This window comes from Canis aureus, chromosome 6 (assembly GCF_053574225.1).
Source record: "Canis aureus isolate CA01 chromosome 6, VMU_Caureus_v.1.0, whole genome shotgun sequence".
Lineage (NCBI taxonomy): Eukaryota > Metazoa > Chordata > Mammalia > Carnivora > Canidae > Canis > Canis aureus.
Window position 1 is genome coordinate 2,770,342 of NC_135616.1, and position 25,272 is coordinate 2,795,613.

At 36.3% G+C, this 25,272-nt stretch overlaps 1 protein-coding gene across 4 annotated transcripts in view; it reads left to right on the top strand.

The window, feature by feature from the left end:
• Positions 1–25,272, top strand: part of PTPN2 (protein tyrosine phosphatase non-receptor type 2) — a 93,465-nt gene that overhangs the window by 50,996 nt on the left and 17,197 nt on the right. For all 4 annotated transcript variants that reach the window (XM_077899877.1, XM_077899876.1, XM_077899878.1 and 1 more), the window contains 5 exons: positions 3,921–4,021; positions 9,177–9,275; positions 13,582–13,719; positions 21,269–21,478; positions 23,300–23,452. In XM_077899877.1, coding sequence (XP_077756003.1) covers positions 3,921–4,021; positions 9,177–9,275; positions 13,582–13,719; positions 21,269–21,478; positions 23,300–23,452 — 701 coding nt within the window. The remainder of the gene's footprint in view (positions 1–3,920; positions 4,022–9,176; positions 9,276–13,581; positions 13,720–21,268; positions 21,479–23,299; positions 23,453–25,272) is intronic.

Sequence of the window (25,272 nt, forward strand, 5' to 3'; positions counted from 1 at the left end):
AACCCGGGTCTCCAGGATCGCGCCCTGGGCCAAAGGCAGGCACTAAACCGCTACGCCACCCAGGGATCCCCATGAAGTGATTCTTAATTGGAGAAGAGGCATTGTCTGTTATCTTTACTAGAGAATATAAATCATAGTCATAATTTTTCATAAAAAGGCTTTGATAGTTTCACTTCCTGAAATGTACTGTATAATTATTATCTTTGTAGATAATTTGAACGTGATATGTTTTATTTAACACTAGAAACTCTTACTTTTCTTTTCCTTCAGAATCACTTAAATAACTTTAAAGTTTTTATTAATCTATTATAGAGCAGACGAATTAAAATAAATTTCTAATAATGTAGGTGAATTTGAGAGTTTTGTTTTTAATTACTCCTGAGGAGAAAATATAGATTCAACCAACATTTGTAGCCAGTTCTAAATAGTTAGTTTTCCCAAGGATTACCTTCTTTTTTTAGTTTTAATCTGCTAGCAAAATTTTTTTAAAAATTTATTTTTTCCTGAAAAAATTCATGTTCCTTTGCTTTTGTTGACTATATAAGTAAATGTTATAGGGAAGCAGAGGCCAGACTCTGCAGGACTCTGGATGTCTTTCAGGTAGCACCCTGTTCCCCTTTGGTCAGACCACTGAGCTCCAGGAAATATATCTGTTGTTTTACCATTGTATGATTCGGTATTTTCAATGTTTTAAAGTGACAGATGATGTAGATTTTTTTTATTTATTTTTTATTTTTTTATTTTTATTTATTTATTTTTTTTGATGTAGATTTTAAAGCTAGGGAAAACTACTGAATTCTAGTTCAAGGTCCTGAGGGCAATGTGTCAAACACTCTTAAAAACAAACTGCCGAAGGTCTTCCTCTCCTCTGGGCTTGATTTTTTCATAACTCTGGATGGCAACCTGCAAGATAACTCAATTCCCAGGTCCCTGGAGAGGAACCTTCCTAATTTTTATGGATTCTAGCTTCTTTGGGCCAAATTGCTTTTTTCACTTGTGCAATAGATATGATTAACCTTTGGGGTTTGTGTTCTTTCTGTGATTACAACATGAGGAAACACATCCCTTTGGTATTATATTCTAGTGAAACTAGAATTTTATGGATAGTAAAAGCATACATTCTCCTGATACATCAGTGTTTTCTAGGAGATATATGGTCTTTGTTTTGCTAATTGGGTAGCTGACCTTTTTACCATCTCACATAATTTAACAGTTAAAAGGTGATTAAACTGTTAAAAAAAAAAAAGTGACTAAAAAAAAAAAAGTGCTTGCTGACATCATCTTTCCGAGAACACTAGTATAAGTGATTTACTATAACAAGATCTTAGTTTTTCCTGTTGGCAAATGACATGTAATATTTACAGAGGTCTTGAGTTCAGGCCAGCACATACATCTCAGATAAATTGATGTGTGAAACTGTAGCCATTTAGCATTTTCTTTCATACAGAGATAATGTAAACAGTTTTTTGTTTTAGTTTAAAAGTGGAGAAAGGATATTTAGTGTAAATTTCCTTCGGGGAGCAGTTTGATTGAATGTATCCTCCAAAATTAAACATCAAACATGTTTGGTTTAAAATTCAGTTACATTCTTCAGATGGTTGCATATTTAGGATACTAAGCTAGTGTTAACTCTGTTATGATGCACATACCTTCTCTTCCTGAGAAAACTCCTCCTTTTCCACCAAAATGATATAAGGTCAAGTTTTGTAGTCTACATATTTTTTTTTTAATATTGCTATTTTTTAAAATTTTTATTTATTTATGATAGTCACAGAGAGAGAGAGAGAGAGGCAGAGACATAGGCAGAGGGGGAAGCAGGCTCCATGCACCGGGAGCCCGATGTGGGATTTGATCCCGGGTCTCCAGGATCGCGCCCTGGGCCAAAGGCAGGCGCCAAACCGCTGCGCCACCCAGGGATCCCTGTAGTCTACATATTTAAATCAGCATAAATTCTAAATCTATGAGACTTTTACTTTTTTCCCCCTAAAGTATGGTTTTTAATAGCTCCATCAAGGTGTAATACATCTTTCATATATACTGTAATTTGCCTTCTGTTGGACATATTGGAAATTTGTGTTATTTCCTCTTGTGTCTGTTACTGTTAATCCCTGTGCTATGTCTGGCTGTATGCGTTGGTTTCATTCACAAAAATGGAAACCTTGGATTTTAAAGGATTTACACCTGTTATTCTAAACCAGACATATGAAAATTCTCTTATAGTTTCATCTAATGCTTGCTAAGGAGCTAGACATGGCCTGGGCAGCACTGGGCATTATTAAAAAAAAAAATCTTTGCCAAAAATTTTTTAATTAAAAAAAGTTTTCATTTTAATTTGCATTTCTTTAATAGTGAGATTAAACAAATGTTTTTCACATTTGTAAGTCCTTTGTGTATTCTCTTTGTTCACTTTTTAAAATGGGGTTCCCTGCAATTTCTTACTGATTTGTAGGTACTCTTCATATCTTAGTGCTTTGGTTGTATATGCTGCAAATATGTTTTAATTTTGAGGCTTCTCTTTTTTAAATTGATATATATTGGACATATATTAGTTTCAGGTGTGCAATAGTAGTGACTCAACATTTATATACATTCTGAAATGCTCACCACAATAAGTGTAATTAGGTCTGTCACCATAGAAAGTTGCTACAATGTTATTGACTATATTCCCTGTGCTGTATTTTTCATCTAGGGGCTGGCTGACTTAAAACTGGAAGTTTGTAACTCTTAATTCCCTTCACCTATTTTCCTCACCTCCCCACCTTCCTCCTCTCTGACAACCACTGGTTTTGTTCTCTGTTTATGAGTTTGTTTCAGTTTCTTGTTTGTTTTCTTTTTTTAGATTCCATGTATAAGTGAAGTCATATGGTCTTTTTTTTTTTTTTTTTCTTAACCTGATTTATTTTAATTGGTATAATACCCTCCAGGTCATCCATTTTGTTGCAGATGGTGACATTTTTACTTTTAAAAGGTAGAACTATGGAGTACCTCGATGGCTCAGTCATTAAGTGTCTGCTCTCTGCCTTTGGCTCAGGTTATGATCCCAGAGGTCCCAGGATCAAGCCCCATATTGGGCTCTCTGCTCAGTAAGGAGTCTGCTTCTCTCTCCCTCTCCCTCTGCCCCAACCCCAGCCTCCACTGTCTTAAATAAATAAATAAAATCTTTTTAAAAAATTAAAAGGTAGAAATATATCTAAAATAGATATATTTGTCTATTGTGTTATAATACAATCTAAGTAATAGAAGCATCTTTAGTTGTCTTATAAAGAATTAGAATATTCCAGGGCATGGCTGTTTGAATCAGTAGAGCATACAACTCTTAATCTTGAGTTTGTGAGTTCAAGCCCCATGTTAGGCATGGAGCCTAGTTAAAAAAAAAAAAAAAAAAAAAGAATTACAATATCCCATCTGCATTTAAATATTTTTAAATCTTAATTTAAATATAGTTAAGTACTCAGAATTACTTAAATATAGCTGAATGCAGATCGGTTGAGGAATGAAGAAAATGAACTGTAGTTACCATGGGAATCTAGTCTCATCTATTTGAGGCCAGTTTTTTTTGTAGATAGACTTATCAGTTCTTAGGCACCAAGACTAAATGATCTTTTTACTTTTAGGAAGATAGGTGCTTTATTCCTTTTACTATGTTTTACTCTTTGGTCAATTTTTCAAGTTATAGTAGCTATCGTATTACAAACAAAAAGCATTTCTAATACCACAGTAACAAACAAAAAGATTTAATTTTTATACTTACTTCAAAAAAAAAGGAATAATTTAGGATTTGACTCAACTCTCTAATGGTGCTAATTTATTTTTCTTTGTTTTGTTCTATCATTCTATAAATACCTAGAACATTAATATTAAAGTAAAAAAGAAATGGGAAGTTTTAAATGACAATTATGGTTTATCATTCTCTGTTTCAGATGATCACAGTCGTGTTAAACTGCAAAATGCTGAAAATGATTATATTAATGCCAGTTTAGTTGACATAGAAGAGGCGCAGAGGAGTTACATCTTAACACAGGCAAGTGATGTGATGTGAAGCAAATGCCTTGACAGTGCGATTATTATGGTTGGTCTGCTTTGAAACATAGTTAAAGTATGTCTTTACTTCTTTGGAAATGAAATGCTATTTCAGTTTTTTCTGTTGTTACATGGTAAAATGTAGACATTTTGATGTTTTGTATGGTTTTGCAGGTTTGTATGTGAACATGAAATTAAAGTTATTTTTTAAAAGGAAAATTTTTTTTTAATTTTTTTTTTTTTTTAATGATAGTCATACAGAGAGAGAGAGAGAGGCAGAGACACAGGCAGAGGGAGAAGCAGGCTCCATGCACCGGGAGCCCGACATGGGACTCGATCCCCGGTCTCCAGGATCACGCCCTGGGCCAAAGGCAGGCACCAAACCGCTGCGCCACCCAGGGATCCCCAAAAAGGAAAATTTTTTAATGAATGGCATAGGCTAGTTCTTTTAAGGCAAATTATCTTCTTGCTTTATGTTGATACAAGGCAATTGTTAATGCTTTGTTAAGTTCTCTTCACATAATCTGCATCATAATCAGAGGCTCTTTGAAAGCCCTTCTCTGGCATATATTTTCAGAGAGTATGAACATCCCTTTGATGGTGGTGTCTGGCATTTGTTCAGAACGAGGATAGTAAGACCAGGTGCCCAGAATACTGTCTGGGAGACCATCAAGTGTGATGGTTCCTTGTGAAATTCTGCTTGCATGGTACACTGGCTACACACATAGTTGAGCACTACTGTTCTTTTGTTTTTTGATAATAGAAATTATTTTGGTTTGTCCACACCAGCTACCCTTTATCAAATCAGAGACTTAGTGAACAGTGCTTTTATATCCCCTGGTGAATGATTTTTAAATTCAAAATAAAAGTTGTGGGGCACTTGGGTGGCCAGTGGTTGAGCGTCTGCCTTCGGCTCAGGGCATGATCTCAGGGTCCTGGGATGGAGTTCTACATCGGACTCCCCACAGGGAGCCTGCTTCTCCCTCTGCCTATGTCTTTGCCTCTCTCTCTGTGTCTCTCATGAATAAATAAATAAAATCTGCAAAAAATAAAAGTAGCTAGTGTACCTATGAAAAGATACTCAATTTTTCTAGTCCCTAGGAATATAAATTTAAACCAGTGATCAATTACAGCTTTTTACCAGTCAAAATAGTGAAGATTTAAAAATTTATAAAACTTAGTGGTTAAATATGTACAGATATAATGATATATGAGAGTGTTAATTGCAACTTAATTTTAATAGTACAAGGCCAGAAATAATAGTATAGAAATAATCTGTGAGGGACTGGCTAAATAAATTCTACATATACCATTAATATTGGTTATTTTAAGAATTAGGAATAAGTAGACTTTAGTTTGCCATTTTCTGCCTTTTTTGTAATATTTGGAGGTTTTCTTACAAACATTCATGACGTTTTTAATAAACTCATTTATAGAATTTCAATTTACTTTGTACCTGAAAAAACTATAATGTTCAAGAATAGAAAAGAATAATTACTCTAAGTCACTTACCATACTTCTTTCTCCTTCTTTTTCTCTCCTTTTTTCCCAGTCTTGTTTATTAGTTCTTCTTTCTCATTGTAGTCCCAAATTTTGTAGGTGATTTTCAGGATTCTGATTTAGGAATTTTTTCCCCCTTTTTCATTCTGCACTTGAGACTTCAGCTCTCTGGCACCGTATGTTCAACCCTTTTATCTTAAGGAAATATAGATGTTGGATTCACAGTATCTATGCCCAAATTCCAGTCCAACTACTTTATTGGATGTTCATTCATCTGACGAAGATTTATTGACTACCTACTGTCTGGTAGGCATTGTTTAAATAAAACAGTGGAGCATCTGGGTAGCTCAGTCAGTTAAGTATTCAAATCTTGATTTCAGCTCAGGTCATGATCTCAGGGTTGTGAGATCAAGCTCCAAGTCAGACTCCATACTAGACATGGAATCTGCTAGAGATTCTCTCTCCCTCTCCAGCTGCCCCTCCTTCCCTTAAAATTTTTAAAAAATTAGACATTAAATAAACGCTGTTGTTATGAACTTCACATTGTAGTGGGAAATAAAATTAATAACAGCAATTTTGTAACATTCTATACTTTATATGTTTTGTATAATTTAAGGCTCAGAATAACTCTCTTGTAAACGTTGTCGTCACCCTGGTTTTATGCATGAGGAATTATCTAAAGAGACCAGGAACATTAAATGACTTTACCAAATCCATTTAAGTGAGTTGAAGCCAGAATTTGAAGCCCCATTGGCTCCACTGGTCATGCCCTAATCATTCAGCTCTGCTACTATAAAACTGCTGTGTGATCTTGGGCAAGCTACTTAACTCCCCAAGTCTATATATACATATCTATGTCTCTATTATAGATGTATACCTATATTATCTGTGAAACAGTGTTGAGTGAAATTCTTATAGTGCCTGGTACTGTGGTAAGCCCTCCATAGATTATTGGTTGTGGCATTTGTTACTACTTTGTAGTAGTAGTAGTAATAGTAGTAATAATAATCCTCTTATAAAATATTGTAAATCCCATCATAACAGAAAATGCTTATTAATTGTGTTTAAGCGTCCTGTCCCTGTTGGGCTGCTCTGTGTGTCCTGATAGAGCCGCATGTATTTAGAACTGGGGGACCCAGAAGGCTGTTTTCAGCCTTTTATTCTTTCCCTATATTTTCCAGGTCCTCACTGGATATTTTTACGCAGATGACTCATTTACTCACAAATTCTGCATTTTCTACATCTTACTCTCTTTTTCCTTCTTTCTTCTTCTTCTTCTTTTTTTTTTTTTTTAAACCAAGCCAGCTTGGAATGGACCCTGACTTGATCCTTGTCCTTCCATGATGCTTCCCTATATCAGTGCCGTCCTCATTTTTAAGGCTCCACTATAGCATGAAGATCTGATGGCTTACCCTTTACTCTTGTGGCACTTCATATGTTTTAGTTAGTAGGACTTGTAGCACTTAATATGTTTCAGTTAGTAGGACAAGGACTTCTTGCCTCTTAGCAAGCTCTTTGAAGGCCAAGAACATTCTACTAGAGAAAACTAGAGATGCTGAATGTTTATTATAACCTTAGCTGTTCTGATTGTCTTTTGTTACTTATTTTTGTCATATTTTTCCTCTGAATTAAAAAAAAATGTATCAGTCCTTGGTATAAATCTCCATTTCGTAGAAAAAAAATTGATAGTATTGCTTGTAGGTGGAAGAGTTGAGAGAGACCCCACCCCCACCCAGAACCACTGATAGAATGTGTTTTGTGTTTGTGTTTCCAGTATATATACACACTAAGAAGTGACTTCTCTGGTGAATCGTTAGATCCATTTGTTTTTAGATGAAAGAAAAAGCATTCATTTTACTGGGGATTTTCTCATTGCCCTGTTTTACATTTACACTTTGTTTTGTTTTAAAATAGATCATGTAATAGATATATAGAGTGAGGAGAACAGTATCTTCAAACATTTGGTTGTCATTTCTCAGGATTCTGAGTAGATTTCTAGCTTTTTTATAACTTTCTGTTATTCAAATAATATTAACGGAGCATCTGCTACACACCAGGGACTACAACTGTCCAAAAGATGCTTTCAGCCTCAAACCATGTGAATCACCGTGTTTGACATTGAAAGCTGAAGTTGTGGGATACCTGGCCTGCAGCCCCCAAAGCTGCCCCTTGCTCTGTCCTGTGAGGAGAATGCCTGCTGACTTATGTTAGCTACAATAGAGCCTCATTCATTTGCACCTTTAAAATTAGTTATAATTTGACCATGGCCTTTTCATCTTTTATTTGCCCTTTCTTCTGCCCTGTGCCACCATTAAGCAAAATGTGAAGGTAATTGGATTTGATTTCTTTCCCCACCATGGCAGTATTGTAATATGAACCATTGCCCCATTTAAGTCTGCTATTGAGGTCACACAATGCTGTGGTGTTTGTAGATTAACAGCTTCATAGTGGTTCAGACACTTTGAAATTTCTGCTTTTTCTGGAAATCTTTTTCGAGTTAACTTTGGGTGGCTGGTTGGCCAGTGATGGCACAAATTTCCTCTTTTGTATGACTTCCATGATCCATGGCACATAGGACCTCTCTTCTTGCTGTGGAAGCTGAAAGATACAGAAATTTCCTTTGCATACCTCCTTTGCAACTACAACATAACCAGTCAGATATTTCTGCCCACAATTTTGAGGCTGGTTTGTTTATAGGTTATATACGTGATTACTATGGCCACCTTAGTATGGTGATGCCAGCAAAGGAAGGTGATAGTAGTGACAGCATCAGGAACACTGTCCCAGGCTGACTCTTTGAGCAGGATCTTGCTTTGACATTGATTCCACTGAAGCTTGGCTTCCCAGCCCTCAACTGAAAGTCATCTGAGAGTCTGAAAAATTCATTTTCTCCCTAAGTTAATAAAAATTAGTTTTGGGGGTGCCTGGGTGGCTCACTGGTTGAGCATCTGCCTTTGGCTCAGGTCATGATCCTGGGGTCCTGGGATCAAGTCCAGTATCAAGCTCTCTATAGAGAGTCTGCTTCTCCCTCTGCCTGTGTCTGTGCCTCTCTTTCTTTCTCATGAATAAATAAGTAAAATCTTAAAAAAAAAAAAAAAAGTCAGTTTTGATCACTTATAAGCAACTAGTACAGACCTATTTTTTTAAACTCAAGTGAGGTTTGTTTTTTTTTAATTTTATTTATTCATGAGAGAGACAGAGAAGAGAGAGGCAGAGATACAGAGGGAGAAGCAGGCTCCATGCACGGAGCCTGATGTGGGACTCAGTCCTGGAACTCCTGGGATCACGCCCTGAGCTGAAGGCACCCAGGCATCTCACTCAAGTGGATTTATTATTATTATTATTTTTAAAGATTTTATTGATTTATTCATGAGAAACACACACACAGAGGCAGAGACACAGGCAGAGGGAGAAGCAGGCTCCAAGCAGGGAGCCCAACATGAGACTAGATCCATGGTCTCCAGGATCACGCCCTAGGCCGAAGGCAGCGCTAAACGGCTGAGCCACCCTGGCTGCCCTCAAGTGCATTTAAAGTCATGATTTACTTACTAGGATTTGATACATTGTTCCTAAACTAGAGCATACTTGAAGGAATTTTCCTTGAGCTTTGTTGAATCTCCTTTGTCTTATCTACTTTTTCTTCTCTGTTCTTACAGGGTCCACTTCCTAATACAGGTTGCCATTTCTGGCTCATGGTTTGGCAGCAAAAAACCAAAGCAGTTGTCATGCTAAACCGAGTTGTGGAGAAGGAATCGGTGAGTAACACTTAATATTTACAACTTAGTGTACTGCCTGTATCTTTCACTTGTAAATGTTTTCATATTTCTTTTGGGATACTCATTTTTTCCTAAAAGTAGTAGTATATCATTTTCCTTCTTGCCTTAACTATTTAAATATTAGTTGTATACCACTACCCTTCCAAGATGTAAATATAATGAAATAAATATTGACCAATAGTGACATAGATCTTTGGAATCCTTAGGCTTTATTAGAATTTTTATAATTTATTACTATCAAAATCTCAAAAAGTTTGTAAAAGATTAAAGTGACTGGTTTTTGTTAACCTATATGAAGTTTTATTGGCTCTTAGTCATAAGACAGTAAGTATGGAAATGTATGAGTTTATTGAAACCTGAAGTACAATTTAAACTCAGTGCTAATTAGTTAAGTCTTAACTTTTGTAGCTTTAGATTCTTTTACTGTCAGTAAAGCAAATTGTAAAGTATTGTCAGCCTAAGATCTTCTTCAGATTCCTGATTCTTACTTTTTCTAAATTCACAGTTGGTGGCTTTCGATGGTGGTGCAAGTTATTCTACTCTGTTTCTAATCTGAAGTGGCACCCACATACCAGGATGTCTAGCAGTGTTAGCATAGTTATTTACAGTGGCTTTTTTATGGCTTCCAATAGGACTTAAAAATTAAGTGATGATATTTGAACAGTTTGAGCAGTATTGCAAACTAGATGATTTAGAAGATTCATTTCTCTTTCTGGAGTATAATTACTATATTAATATGATAAGACTGCCACTGGAAATTAGAAATCATATTTATGGTGGGTTGGCTCTATATGCTTAATAAGATTCAGATTTAATTATTTTCAGAAAGCTACTACATGGGTGATATTGCTTTGTTTATGAAGAGGCCCATAATGTCTGATTATCTTTCTTTTTATGGTGTTAGCAGCCCTTGCTGGTCTTAGTTCCTCAATTAGTTAAGGGTTACAAAATAGTGGTATTCCAATTTTATCATTCCTTCTTAAATTTTTGTTGGAATACTTCTATAGAAAGAAGCTTTGAGCACCTGGAGGCACAGTTGGTTAAGCATCTGACTCTTGTTTGGGCTCATGCACTGTGATCTCAGGGTCGTGAGATCTAGCCCCACGTTGAGCTCCACGCTCAGTCTGTTTCTCTCTCCCTCTCCCTTCTGTCCTTCCCCACCCCATGAGGGTGTATGCACACACTCTCTCTCTTTCTCTCTCAAATAAATCTTAAAAAAAAAAAAAGAAAAGATACTTCCCTTCTAGTTAGTTGGCCACTTTTATATAGAAAAAGCAATTTTCAAAATAAGTTGATTCTATAGTGTCCTCAACAGGTGACCAATTAGATTTTTGGGGGGGGGGGCGTGAGGCAGGGGAAGAGGGAGATGAATTATTATGAACTCATAGATATTTATTATTTATTTTTTTTAAGAATTGATTGATTTGACAGAGCACACAAGCAGGGAAAGCAGGAGAGGGAGAAGCAGGCTCCCCACTGAGCGGGGAGCCTGATGTGGGGCTCGATCCCTGGACTCTTGGGTCATGACCTGAGCCAAAGGCAGATGCTTAACCTACTGAGCCACCCAAGTGCCCTGAACCCATAGGTTTAAACATATTTGATGCACTGCACTCCAGTGCAGTTATTATCCATCTTAGTAGTTCAGTTACTCCTCTGTTGCCTAGCAGGAATCTCTTCAAGTTGGGCTCTGAGTCAGAAACCTAAGAGACAAAACCAAAGAGTCTTTAATAATTTTCTTACTCTCTGAAATGACTAATTGTTGCAGGCTCATCTTAATCTCTTCATAGAATCAGACATTTCTCTAAGGAGCCTTAGTGTTCTTACAATGGGCATAAGAACCCATTACAATGGGTATTTCAAAATGACAATAAAAATAGGGATGTTTACTGCTGCTGGGTTGATCATGGTTTTTAGAGCTTTTTGGTGAATAGAGCGAAAGAAAAAATGGTGTGTTACTTAACATATTTCAAGGGCTCATACTGATACTTCCGATTCAAATTTAGGACTGCTTAACCCTTTCTACCTTCTATCTTTTGCCTCCTTTTTCCATATCATGAATCCTGCTTCTCAAAGATGCTACGGATAAAGAATATCTTATAATGACTCATTTACTTTGTCCCATATTACACACAAATAATACTCATAATAAGAGTATGAACTCCTCACCAAAACAATTACTGAAAAAGTTTAAAGTTTTGTTTTTCTCATCTCTTTCTGTTTTTATGTTGTATTTTACCTGCATTGTCAGAGTATATAAAATACTATATAGTCTCTTTTATATCCTTTTAAAAATCTTAGTTCTACATGTAAGCATATATTTAATTTTCCTTGCTAGTCTTGTTGATGTCTCTCCAGTTGTTCTGTATAGCTCATTCTGTAGTGGATCCTAAGGAAGGACTCATGGGTCTTTATAGTTCCTGATTTCCTACCTGTCGATGAAAGTTTAATCTCCTCTCTTAATGCTTAAAAATCATTTTGGCAGGATATAAAATCTTGGCTCACATTTGCTTTTCTTTGAGCAACTTAAATACATTACTCCATTTCCTTCTGGCATTACAGATTACTGACAAAGTCCATTGGACATCTGATTTTATTTCCTTTATAAGTCCTATGTTCTTTTTATTTAGGTTACCCAAAGGCTTTTTTTTTTCTTCAAATTCCACTAATTTTACCAAAATATATCTTAGTGTTGGTTATTCTGGGTCAGTTTTTCCAGGTGTGTAGTATGCTTTCAGTTGTGACTTTTTAAAGAAAAAATGTATTGATTATACTTGTTAGTGGTTACTGGTTGTTTGCTTTGGTGTTCCTCTTTGGGTCCCTATTATACGTGTTAGATTTTCTTTGCTTATTTCTTTTAAGTTCTGTCTGTCTCTCTACTTTTCTTTTTTTTTATTAAAAATGTTTCTTTTCCTCTTTTTTTCCTGAGACATTATCTGCTGCATTATTCATGTCTCTTTTCCTCTCAGTTTAGTCTTCATTTCTGAATGACGTATTCTTGGATTCCTAATTTTTTTTCTGTCTCATATCACCTCCTTTCTGAGTTCTCATTCTCATTTATGCTCTTTCACTTCTTGTATCATATTTAAAATGTCTTTTAGCATGTTTGGAAATATCAGCTCATAGTAATTATTTGTTGGAGATATTGTTGCTGTTTGTGATTTGGAAAAGAAGAAATGACCATATTTTATAAGGATATTTTTGTGGTGTTTTTTTCCCTAATGAAGTGGCTCTTTATCTTACCTTGACATAGTTCACTGGCCTCATAATTTGGCTTTTGGGAAGATGCTTTTATTGTCACAAATAGAAATTCCATATCAGTTCTGCCAAAATGCACCAAATCTAGTTAAAGAGGGCTTTTCTTCTTCCTCCTCTTTTTTTTTAAGATTTTATTTATTTATTTATTTATTTATTTATTTATTTATTTATTTATTTATTTATTTATTTATTTATTTATTTGAGAAGGGCAGAGGGAAAAAGATAAAGAGACAAGCAGGCTGATTGGGGAGCCTGTTTCTGGTCTCGATCCCAGGACCCTGAGATCTGACCTGAGCTGAAGTCAGATGCTTAACTGACTGAGCCACCCAGGTGCCCCAAAGGGGGCTTTATTCACTTCCCTGACTTAATTTTAGTAAGTGAATATAAAATGTTTCTGGATAAGGAATATTTGGTAGCAGATTCATAGTATTTGTAGAAAATACTTGTAAAATAAAGCCTTTTCAGTACTGTTTGAAGAAAAGATTCTTACAAGAGTTAGACAGTTTTAGAAATATAAAGTGAATACCAGTATGATGTTGAGGTACAGGTTATCATGCTTCAGAAATGACAAATTTACTTTTATGGTCATATCTGTTTATGGTTTTTCTATTTTTTTAATTTTATTTTTTAAAGATTTTTATTTATTTAGTCATGAGAGAGAGAGAGAGATCGGCAGAGACACAGGCAGAGGGAGAAGCAGGCTCCGTGCACGGAACCTGATGTGGGACTGGATCCCGGGACTCCAGGATCACGCCCTGGGCTGAAGGCAGGTGCCAAACCGCTGAGCCACCCAGGGATCTTCCAGTTTATGGCTTTTTTAGTATAAATAATAGGAACATTTTATAAACCTGCTTTTATAAATGTCAATCTTATTAAAATACATTAAGCAAAAAAATACATTAAGCATCAAATATAGTGTAATTGTTCATAGATTTATAACGCGTGTGTGTGTGACTTCTTTTCCCAGCTTTTTAGGGTTTCATAATGTCTATGAACTAATATATATGTATATATATATTCTTAAATTTAGGTTAAATGTGCACAGTACTGGCCAACAAAAGATGATCCAGAGATGCTGTTTAAAGAAACAGGATTCAGTGTGAAGTTCTTGTCAGAAGATGTGAAGTCATATTATACAGTACATCTACTGCAGTTAGAAAATATCAATGTAAGACCCTTCATGCCTAAAAGATTGGACTTTATATACTGATTTTCAGAATTATTTTTTGCCATTATATTTGAAGTTTGGGGTTGCATACACATTTCATAGTATCTATAATAGTATATAATCATAACCATTGTGTTTACACTGTGTTTCTTATATGTAGTAGCTCTCTGAAGACTCTTGAGAAAACTTAGAAACTAAGGATTTTAAAGTTCAGGTTGATATATAAGGATTGAAGATAATTTATTAAAATTAATTGAGGATTAAGGGAGAGAACTTTACAAGCAGGTCAACCTGGGTTCAAATCCCAGCTCTGCTGTTAAGTAGAAAAGTCCTTGGGACTTGTTCCTCAGCATCCCTCATTATTTCCTCATCTGTAAAGCAGAGATTGTAATACTGTTGTGGAGATCAAATGAAGATATGTATGCAAAGTACCTGATTGATGTACTTATGAGTACCTGATTGTACTTAGGAGAGTGCCAGGCTGTTCAAGGAAATAACTTGTTAATTCAGATGATTCACCGCAGAGAAATTTGTCCTTACTGAATTGGGGGAAATGGTGAAATTAATGTAGCATATGGTCTCAAGAATACTTACTTGGGTCTTTCCAGAAATATAAGAATTGTTCCTTATTTCTTTGTTGAGATACATGTACATGGTGGATTGTGAACCTGCTCTTGTCGAGTTGGGGATGAAGACCTTTCTTTCCCTTCCAGCACCTCCCTGTTTTGTCTTCTTTGTGTTGTAATCAGGATAACTGGAAAATGTCAAATGACAGTGATTCCGGGTTGCTCTTAGGAAATAAGAAAATGTTTATTTGCCAAAAAAATGATTTCAGCAATGTATCTGGTCTGTACAGTGAGATACTTTTAGTTAACCATTAACTGAATTAAATGATTAACATGGACTCATTGACCAACAAGTTTTATAGAGAAGGGATATATAAAGTGTGTACACACACACACACACACACTTTTAGCTATGTAGAAGCACATTTTATGGTTGATCTCTTGGAATGCTTCTGTTGTTGCCGTCTACCTTTCAGTACAGGTGCATATATGCACACAGGGGGCCCAGGCCCAGCTTCTCATCATATCCATAACTAAGCTTTTTATGTGATCCCTTGGGTTATCTAAGAAGTCTCTCGGTTGGGTATTACAAGACTTCAGATTTATTTATAAGTTTCCCTTACTGTAGTTATTTTGCACCAACTATTCCATTTCCTTATGTCTTTTTTTTTTTTTTTTTAAGATTTTATTTATTCACGAGAGACACACAGAGAGAGGCAGAGACATAGGCAGAGGCAGAAGCAGAAGCAGGCTCCCTGTAGGGAGCCCGCTGTGGGACTTGATCCCAGGACCAGGTCATGCCCTTAGCCCAAGGCAGATGCTCAACCACTGAGCCACTCAGGTGTCCCACATTTCCATATCTCTTAAGCTGCCCTGAGATACATCAACAACTTTGAGTTTTGTTTTTTAAGATTTTATTTATTCATGAGAAGAAGAGAGAGACATAGGCTAAGGGAGAAGCAGAGAAGCAGGCTCCTCTCAGGGAGCCCAGTGTGGGACTAGATCCTGGATCCTGGGATCACACCCTGAGCCAAAGGCAGACACTCAACCGATGAGCCACCCAGGTGTCCCTACATCAACAACTTTGTGATACTAGATTGTGCAGTACTTATTCCCAGAAACAGAACTGCTTTCCTTTAAACTTCTCATAGTTCTTCAAATCATCTTCTCATGGTATTTATCCCAGGTACCTCATCTGCTTCTGGCATTAAGACTGATTTGGATGGAGAGGGCATAGATGTTTTTCCCTGTTTCTGAAACCTATCCTAATTAAGAGTGGATTGTACCTTAATAATAAAATGAAATGACTTTTATATTTTACCATTTTGTAAAGTGCTTTTATATATATACATCATTTGACCCACAGCCTTCCTCTAATTTGATAAATATTCTTAATATTTCTGTATTTCCTGTATTTTTTTAAACCTAAAATCCACTAGATTATAAATTTTTTTCCTGTAAATAGATTACTCAGCTAATAAGTGACAGGCTGGAACTCAAATCCAGATCTCCTGACTTCTAATGACATGCGGCTAAGTCTTTTGAAAAAAAGTGTTAATTGTCCTAGTAAAGGAAGAGTCTGGTTCTGAAGGATCTTTCTGAATTTGAGGCCAGCATGTGAACTGGCCAACCACTGTTTTAGTTGCTAGCAACTCTGTGATTTCTTATTGGCCTGGGTTCAGAGTCCACTATAATTAATAGCAACAATACGTTTACATTCTACCTTACAATCTTTAGTAAGAACTAGGAATATTAGAAGAACAAAGTAGCTTTTCGGTATGAAAAGCAGAATTGCATTTGGCTAGACTACCTGAATTTATTTTATTTTTTTTCAAAGATTTTATTTATTTGCGAGAAACACAGAGGGAGAGAGAGGCAGAAACACAGGCAGAGGAAGAAGCAGGCTCCATGCAGGGAGCCTGACATGGGACGCAATCCCGGGTCTCCAGGATCACACCCTGGGCTGAAGGTGGCGCTAAACCACTGGGCCACTGAATTTAAATCCCAACTCTACTCCTTCCGGCTGTGTGATTGGTCCCACTATTTACCCTCTATGCCTTAGTTTCTCATCTACAGAATGAGGATACGGAAACACGTACCTGAGAGGGGTGCTATAAGGATTAAGTGAATTAATGCTGTAACGGGCCTAAGACTCTATGCAGAATTCACAATTACTAGCTTTAGTTGTGCATCTGTTTCCTTTGTAATAAAAATGAATTGGGAAGGACTGTAGGAGCAGGGGCAGTTGAAAAGAACAAATTAAGGAGTGAGAAAGGTGATGCTGCAGGAGGGGAGTGGTCATGAACCTCACCCTGAGCTGCAAAAACCAGTTTGCTGCTAAAGGAGTCTGACACATGTGTATTAACAGGTCTGGGGCCAAAGCTGTGATCTGTGTGGGCTCTGCACACCAGCAGCCCTTTCCAGTGTCTTCATTAGAGCTAAGAGTTTGAACTTTTGCCCCTGAATGAGGAGATTCCATCTCTGCTTTTAAAGTGGCCCCATGGCTTAAGCTACTGAGAAGGTTTTGCAGGGCTTTTAAAATATAAGGTCATCTGGAGTGCTTATTTGTCTTTCAGGATTTTCTTTTTAGTTGCCCTTCACTGTTTTCCATAATATTGTTGGCCAGCTTTATGTTTATCAAGTTCCAGGAATGGTATTGTAATGCTGGCTGCCTTCTATTTCTCTGTCCCTGTGGATTTGCCGGAAACCGGATGAGTGCCTAATTATTATCATGCTCATCTGGGATTTGATACAAAATAGTTTAAACAGTTAATTCCACCTGGAATGTCCTCTTCTCCTCTCTGCCTATTTATATCCTGAACATCCTTCAGGACCACCTTGTAGCCCGTTTCTTACTTAGATCTTTCTTAATTCATCTATAACTCACTCATTCTTAATAGCTATGATCTTACACTTCTCTCTGTAATTTAAAATTTTACCATTTTTCTGGCTTGTTCAGTACTTGTATATGTATGTACTTTGACTCTATAACAAGGTTTTCAGCTCCCCGTGGGTAGAGCCCTTACCTGTTGCCTTTGTGTTTCCCTCCACCATTGCACCAAATGAGTGGTTATTCTAAAACATAGGCATGACCCTTCTACCTTGCTCTAAAAACATCCTCCCATGGCCAGTGCAGAAGAAATCCAGGATCAGCCCAGACTGGTCCTTCCTCCTTGTTTATCTCCACAGGCACTCAGGGTTTCTTCTTGCTAACAGTCCTACACTTCTCAAATAGCTTGTTCCTTGGGGGCCCACATCTCTGTGTATTGCTTTTCTCTCTGCTTAGAATGCAACCCCCATGCCTACCTGCTTCTGTCACTCCCCCATCCTCCTGATGGTGAATTCTGTTCACCTTTCAAAATGAAATTACAGTAACTAAATATTTAATACAGACCATATAATGATCCTGGCAGAAGTTGATGAGAGATTGAACTAAGGCACTTACAGTGAGCTACAGATCTGATATAAATCTGTATTTAGGAGCTAGGGTTCACAAACTTTGCTACTCCTTGATGTATAGGAAATATTAAGCGAGGCAATTGAAAATGTGGAGAGGTTTACAGTTGATTGGAGCTTACTAGGGGCTACAATAGAGACAATTAGTATGGTTGTTTCAGAAAGTTATCTGTTAAGCCTTTACCATATGCAGGCCTAGATTAGGTACTTTACATTCAGTCTTTCATTTATCCCTCACAATAGCCTTATAAGGTAAGTACTGCTTTTAACCATTTACAGATGACCAAAATGGGCTTATGACAGTCTTTTGGAAACATAATCTTAGTACTTCTGTAAATGACCAAAGTGTGTTAATAATTGGGCCCAGGACCAAAGAGCTGCACAGATTTTTTTATATTAATTAGAAAACGTATTATCTTGTCTATCTATATAAAATAATAGTTAACTTGAATGTGAATGGCTTTAGATGGCATACACTTAAATTGCCATAAACCTGGCTATTGGCCGTTGTCTTATTGTACCTACTGAGTTCCTAGATTGTCTTCCTGGCCTCCGTATACAATGAATTAGATATCCTTACTCAAGGATAGAATTCTCCTTCAAGAAAAGTAGATAAGATTTTGCCTTAAAAAGAACAACGAACCACTGACATTTTGTGCAGTGTGTGGTATGCATAATGCAGTGTTTTACAAAGAAGATTTGGCAAACACATGCAGATGGAGATGGGGATGCATCCAGATGGCCATGTAATTGTGGATGCAACCAGGTGTTGCAGTAGAAGGGGATGGAAGAGGCTAACTGGGCATCACAGGAGGATTGATGTGACTTGATGACCTGGGAAAAAGAAAGGGGGCTTCCACCAGTTTTGAAATAAGGAATTTGTCAAAAATTGTAAGGTCTACATATATAGCTTGTTTGGAATAAAGATGAATTTTGTTTTAGCCCTCTAGCCTTTGACAGTCCTTCCCCTCCTCCCTTTTTTTCCAGCAGGAAAAAGAGGGAGAAGAGGTCCAATCAAGCATATGAACATTTCTTTTCTATCTTAGTAGTAAAACATATGGATCTTATTGTTTCATGAAGAAGTGGTCCGTTGGCAATTGTATGACTTTTGTGGGCCATGATTTTGAATCTTGTTTCTATAGGGACACATTAATAAAAATTAATTTCTTAAGAAGTTATTTAATCTGGTCCTGATAGGGAAAGAAAAACACTGATTCTCAAAAATCTATTAGTGGGGAAGACTGCATTATAGAAACAGTTGTGAACATTTCTGGGAATTGGCTTTGAGTATCCCGGACAGCGTGACCTGAATTTGAAAAAAATCAAGAGACTGCTAGTCTTGAACCAGAATCATAATCATACAAGCGCAAAAAAAAAAAAAAAAAAAAAAAAAAAAAAAGGCAAGTTGTTCAGGATTGTGGGTTACCTCTAGGTTTTAAGCCAGGAGGTGATGCAGTAAGTGAGCATAAGTGAGTATACAACCATATGGGAAGACTGGGCCATACCCTGTAGAGCACAGCTCACAGGTGAGCAGGGTTCTATCCCCCTTCCCTAAGCCCCACCCCCACCCCCCAGACCTGGGAGCACCACATGGGATCTGGTTTTATTCATGATGAAGTCTAGCCCTGCTATGGGAGGTCAGTGCTTCATGGTGGCAGATGACCACAGCACAGCCATTGTCAGGAGGAAAACGAGGATAAATACTCCCACTGGAGTCTTAGACCCTATTTAAAGGAAGGTATGACTGAGTTCTCCGTGCCCCTGGGCTATGTAAGGAACGACCACTGTAGCCCGTTTCTCTGCTGTTACTGTGTTATCTGTCTATTTATGGCTAGCCTTCATAATTTAGAATATTTTAAATACCTTTTTTATTTTTTTATTTTATTTTTAAGATTTATTTTTATTTATTTATGATAGACATAGAGAGAGAGAGGCAGAGACACAGGCAGAGATTGAAGCAGGCTCCATGCCGGGAGCCTGACGCGGGACCCGATCCCGGGACTCCAGGATCGCGCCCTGGGCCAAAGACAGGCGCGAAACCGCTGAGCCACCCAGGGATCCCCTAAATACCTTTTTTAATACAGTAAATTTAATTCCCCACCTTTTTTACATATAATAAGCTGTAATTTTAAAAGGAAATGTTTTGATATTTAGTAATCCCAATGACCCTAGTAATAAATTTCTATCTTCTAGTACCTTCATTATATTGAGAACCTATGGATCAGAGGGTATTTGGAATTAGGAAAGCTGAATGTTAAGAAAAATTACTCACTAAAAGTATATAATTTGAAATTTTTAAAATAATTTCTGCACTCTATTTTATCAGTGTTATACCTCATATAACCAAGTCTGGGGCTTGGGAGTCTTAATTTTTACTAAAAAAGGGGGGGGGGGGCTTTACTTTGTAAAAAATGAAAGTTTAATTTTGAAAACTTGTACTGAAAGCAGGATGCTGTAATAATAATCTTTAGCTGTTAACCATTACAGATATCATGTTTTGTTTTGTTTTCTGATGTTGCTTGTATGGCTTCTCCCTCCAAAACATCCTACAATGAAACTGAGAAATTATGCAGAGATATGTTAGAGGATTACTGCTTTGGTTTACAGAAATGAAGACTAGAAGGCACCGAAGTGCTTCTTAGGGCAAAAGGCAGCTGGCAAAAGCTTAGGAACATTTTCATAATGAGTTAGTCAGAAATAAAGCTCATCAGGAATATCCAGGAAGTGATAGCGAATGCCAGGCAGGCTTTAAGAGACAGGAAGCATTTAGCATATTGGTAAACCATTTTAGCACATCAGCAAAGTCCTATAAACAGTTTTAGGATTGGAAATTATTACCAGGGGAAAAGCAGCAATTAGAAGAACAGTTTCAATAAAAAATATAGATTTTTTTAAGATTAATTCTTGAGTTGTTCTTCTGAGCCTATGTAGCAAAATCTACAAGATAACTCATATAATGAGAAAAATTCTATCTAAAAATGTTGGGCATTCTTAAAAAAGGAAGCCATTGAAGAATGTAAAATTATACTGGTATGATTTTTTTAAAATAGAAGTGGGAAAACAGGAACATTCATCATGATGTATGAATTAAAATATTGGCAATGTATATGGTATATAGGTCAGTGGCTAAGAACCCAGACTGCTGCTTCAAATTCTGGCTTTGCCATTTTCTTAAATGTGTCACCTTGGGTAAATTATTTGACCATTGGCGTTAATGAGTTATCTCATCTGGAGAATTGAGTTTTATTAGGATTTGTTGTATGGATTGAGTTAATATATAAGCTTAGAACATGCCTGCAAAATAATGTTTTAGAAATGTTAGCTATTATTAATAAATTCCAAATTCTTCTGAAGAACTCCAAACTTGTGTAAGTGATTATCAAAACAAACTTTATGGTACAAAGTCCATAAGGATTAAAAGTATTACACAAAACACATTCTCTCTGAGGTAGGTTTTTGTTTTTGTTTTTGTTTTTGTTTTTAAGAAAAATTAGAAACTAACTTTTCCCTTGATTTTCACTTTTTAGAGTGGTGAAACCAGAACAATATCTCACTTTCATTATACTACCTGGCCAGATTTTGGAGTCCCTGAATCACCAGCTTCATTTCTCAATTTCTTATTTAAAGTGAGAGAGTCTGGTTCCTTGAATCCTGAGCATGGGCCTGCAGTGATCCACTGTAGTGCAGGCATTGGGCGGTCAGGCACCTTTTCTCTAGTAGATACCTGTCTTGTTCTGGTAAGTGCTTCTTATGATCTAATTTTAGTCTTGTTTAATTTTTTATTTTATTTTTTATCAGCAGAAGTAGCTCTAATGTCAGTATCCCAGAACTGTGATTTTTAAACTTAAACTTCTGCCTTCTTTAGAAAACCTAAACAAAATTTACTTATATACCCTTTATAACTGCCTCTTATTTGTGAAGTGGTGGGGCTCTGTCTGAGAGGATTCTTAGAGATCTCTGAGAAAGCTTTTTCTCCTGGTAGCTTTATATTAAAGAATAATAGATTTCCCTTCTTCCTTGTTTTTCAAATATAAATTGATATATAATATTGAATTCCTTCCAGCTCAAGCACTTTATTTCTCTTGCCCTTAGTTCCCTTATTTACAAGCTAAGGATAATGATACTATTTTCCCCATAGGGTCGTTGTGAGAATTAACTGAATTAGTACATTAGAACACTAAGAAGAGACCCTAGTGTTTTCTAAGCACTCAAAAAATCTTAGTATTGTTATTTCCTTGAGATTCCAATCTGTGCCCCTGATGGCCGGATTCTTTCTCCACCAACCCATTCCCAGCTCCACCTTGATACAGGCCTGTGCCTTTTCTTTTAGAAGAAAAGGTCCGTTTTTCCTTACTTGGGATTTAGGGCATCTCTAGAATATAGGAATGGTTGAGTCTGTATTCCTTTACAACTGTATTGTATTACTTTACAACTGTATTGTATGATTACATATCATACTGTATTCTTTACAGAATGTATTACTTTACAACTCTGCCTATATGTAATATACTTAAATCAAAAACTGTATTGTTACGGGGCACCTGGATGGCTTAGTTGGTAGAATGTGCAACTCTTGATCCTGGAGTCATGAGTTGAAACCCCATGTCAGGCATAGAGCATATTTAATTTAAAAATAATATAATTTTTTTTTAAAAGATGTTTAAAAGAAAACTGGGTTGGAGCACCTGGGTGTTTCAGTCAGGTAGGTGTCTGACTCTTGGTTTTGGCTCAGGTCATGATCTTGGGGTCGTAAGTTCAAGACCCAGGTTGGGCTCTGTGTTCAGTGGGGAGACTGCTTGAGATTCTCTCCCACTCCCTCCGCACCCCCCCTTCACATTCTCTCTTAAGTAAATAAATAAAATCTTAAAACTGATAGTTACATTAAAGTGAACTTCAACACATTTAAAGAAAACTCTGTTCACTTAATGGTGAATGACTATTAAAAACTGAATTGTGTATTTGTGCCTCTTTCCTGCCAGACATAACTTCCACTTTTTTCTTTTTCAGTTGGGGTGAGGGTTATGTTAGTTATAATACCAGATTTATAGTCTAGGGCTGATGCAGTGACTTAACGGTATCATTGTGGATCTGGGATCTTACTATCTTGTCCACCATCTTTAGATGGCTGCTGGACACAGACGTGAAGGCAGAAAGGGCACTGGGCAAAAAGGTTTGACTTCTGCCAAGACTTTAAAAAGAAAAAAAAAAAACACATTAATTTCCATGGATTTATCTTTACATTAAGCTAGAACGGGTCATAAATCCTTCCTTAAGACAAACACCGGCCAAAGTAAATAAGATTACCATGATTGGTTTGGAATCAGTTGTATATCAGCTAAAGGCCTCCATATACTGCTCAGACAGTTGAGATGTGGGGAAGTTGGTGGATTGAGGTAGCTGTTTTGTACAGAAAGAGTTACAGCTACTGTGGTAACTTCATGTTCTTGGGGAGGGGCAAACTGCACATTGCAAAATGCTTTGCAGCTAGCTGTTCTGTATTGTTTCTCTTTCTTGGACTCTACAACAAAAGGCTTGAATAATTTTTACCTTTCTTACAGATGGAAAAAGGAGATGATATTAACATTAAACAACTATTACTGAATATGAGAAAATATCGAATGGGACTTATTCAGACACCAGATCAACTCAGATTTTCATATATGACTATAATAGAAGGAGCAAAATTTATAAAGGGAGATTCAAATATACAGGTAAACTTTTTTAGGGAAATAAATAATACCTGTGTATTATATAGGATTAGCATCAAATAACTGCACTCCATTTAAGCACTTGTTTTCTCCCTTTGTTCAAAAAAGCAAATTTAAATTAATGTGAAAAACCCAGCTGGCCATCTTAAAATTGCAAAGTTTAAGCTCACTTCCTCATGTGTGTTTCAGCATCATGGTAAATCTTAGATGCCTTTTACTCAAAAGCCCTAGTGGGAACAAGATTTCATTAAAGAAAGTGAAATTTTCATGTAAGGAGGGTTTAAGCATTTAATCATTAAAATAAACCAGATCATTTTGGTAATTTTGGCACATTAAAAAGGAATTCTACATAAAATTATAGAATACTCAGTTTATGTAATGTAATAGATTCTTATTAATTCTTTTAACAGTGAGCAACTCCAGTACTTACAGCCAACATAATGAAATTCCAGAGAAAGAGAAAGTTCTCTGTCTGTGGTTGGTGGCTATACTCTTTTGAAGATATTTTTATTCCACATTTGCAAAAACGAAGTTCAAAGACTGATGATCAGAAATCTGTGTTATGTACTAATATAAGATACAGAATAGAAACAGAAGTAACAGACCCCCATTTCTTGTCTGATCTGGTCACATAGTATTGCTCATAGTAGATCTAATGTCTGTATTTCTCTTACGAACACATATAACTGCCTCTTTAATTTCTATAATTACTAGGTGAAATAGTATTCTAAATAAGCCTTCTTTAACTCAAACCATTTTATGATAATGATAATGGAATTAAATATAAGTTAAATGTGTAGATTTCAAAGACATGAAAATAGTCTTAAGCAGTTCTGTTTCTCAGATAACTTTTGTTCTGATCATTAGTATTGTAACTATTCAAGACAAACTATTATCAGTAAAGCTTTAAAGTTTTGTTAAAATCTTGCCATTTGCAACGACATGAATGGAGCTAGAAAGTATAATGCGAAGCGAAGTAAGTCAGTCTGAAAGACAAATACCATATGATTTCACTCACATATGGAATTTAAGAAACAAAACAAATAAGCAAAGGGGAAAAAAATAAGAGAGAGGCAAACCAAGAAATGGACTCTTAACTATAGAGAACAATGTGATGGTTACCAGAGAGGAAGTGGGTGGGGGGATGGTTTAAATAGGTGATGGGCACTTGTGATGAGCCCTGGATGATGTATGGAAGAGCTGAATTATTGTACCCCTGAAACTAACATAACACTGTATGTTGACTAGCTAGAACTGAAATTTAAAAAGTTTCATTTAAAAGGTTTTTTTTTCATATCTTTAAATAGCAGTAAGAATAATCTTTAATGAAGAAAAATATTTCATCAGTCCATAAAATACTCAGCATGTAGATTAGGCCCACAAAACATGAGATCCTTCTTCAGAAGTTAGACCTTGGGAACCCTGGGTTTGCTTGGCAGTGAATAATGTGATTCAGAAGTAAAAGTTATCTCAAATGTATAAGTTTAGGACAATCTCTCTCTCTCTCTCTCTCTCTCTCTCTCTAATCTCTGTGAACTTCTCTCCAGTTTAAATCAAGTTGAAAAAGAGTTAAATGGGTACACCAAACCTTTTTCACACATTTGTAGGTTCCTTGGTTGTTTGTTGCTTATTTCCTGGATGTTCTTACAGACAAATTGTAGGGAAAGTATACTGTCCTTTGGATAGTATTCCTTCTGCCACTTTAAAATTTTTTCAAGTTTCCTTAGTTTCAGAATATATACTTACTCACTTTGAGGATCTACAGAGATGAGTTTTATGGCGGTCTTTATTATTATGATGGTGTAGTTTGTGGCTTGGGAAAG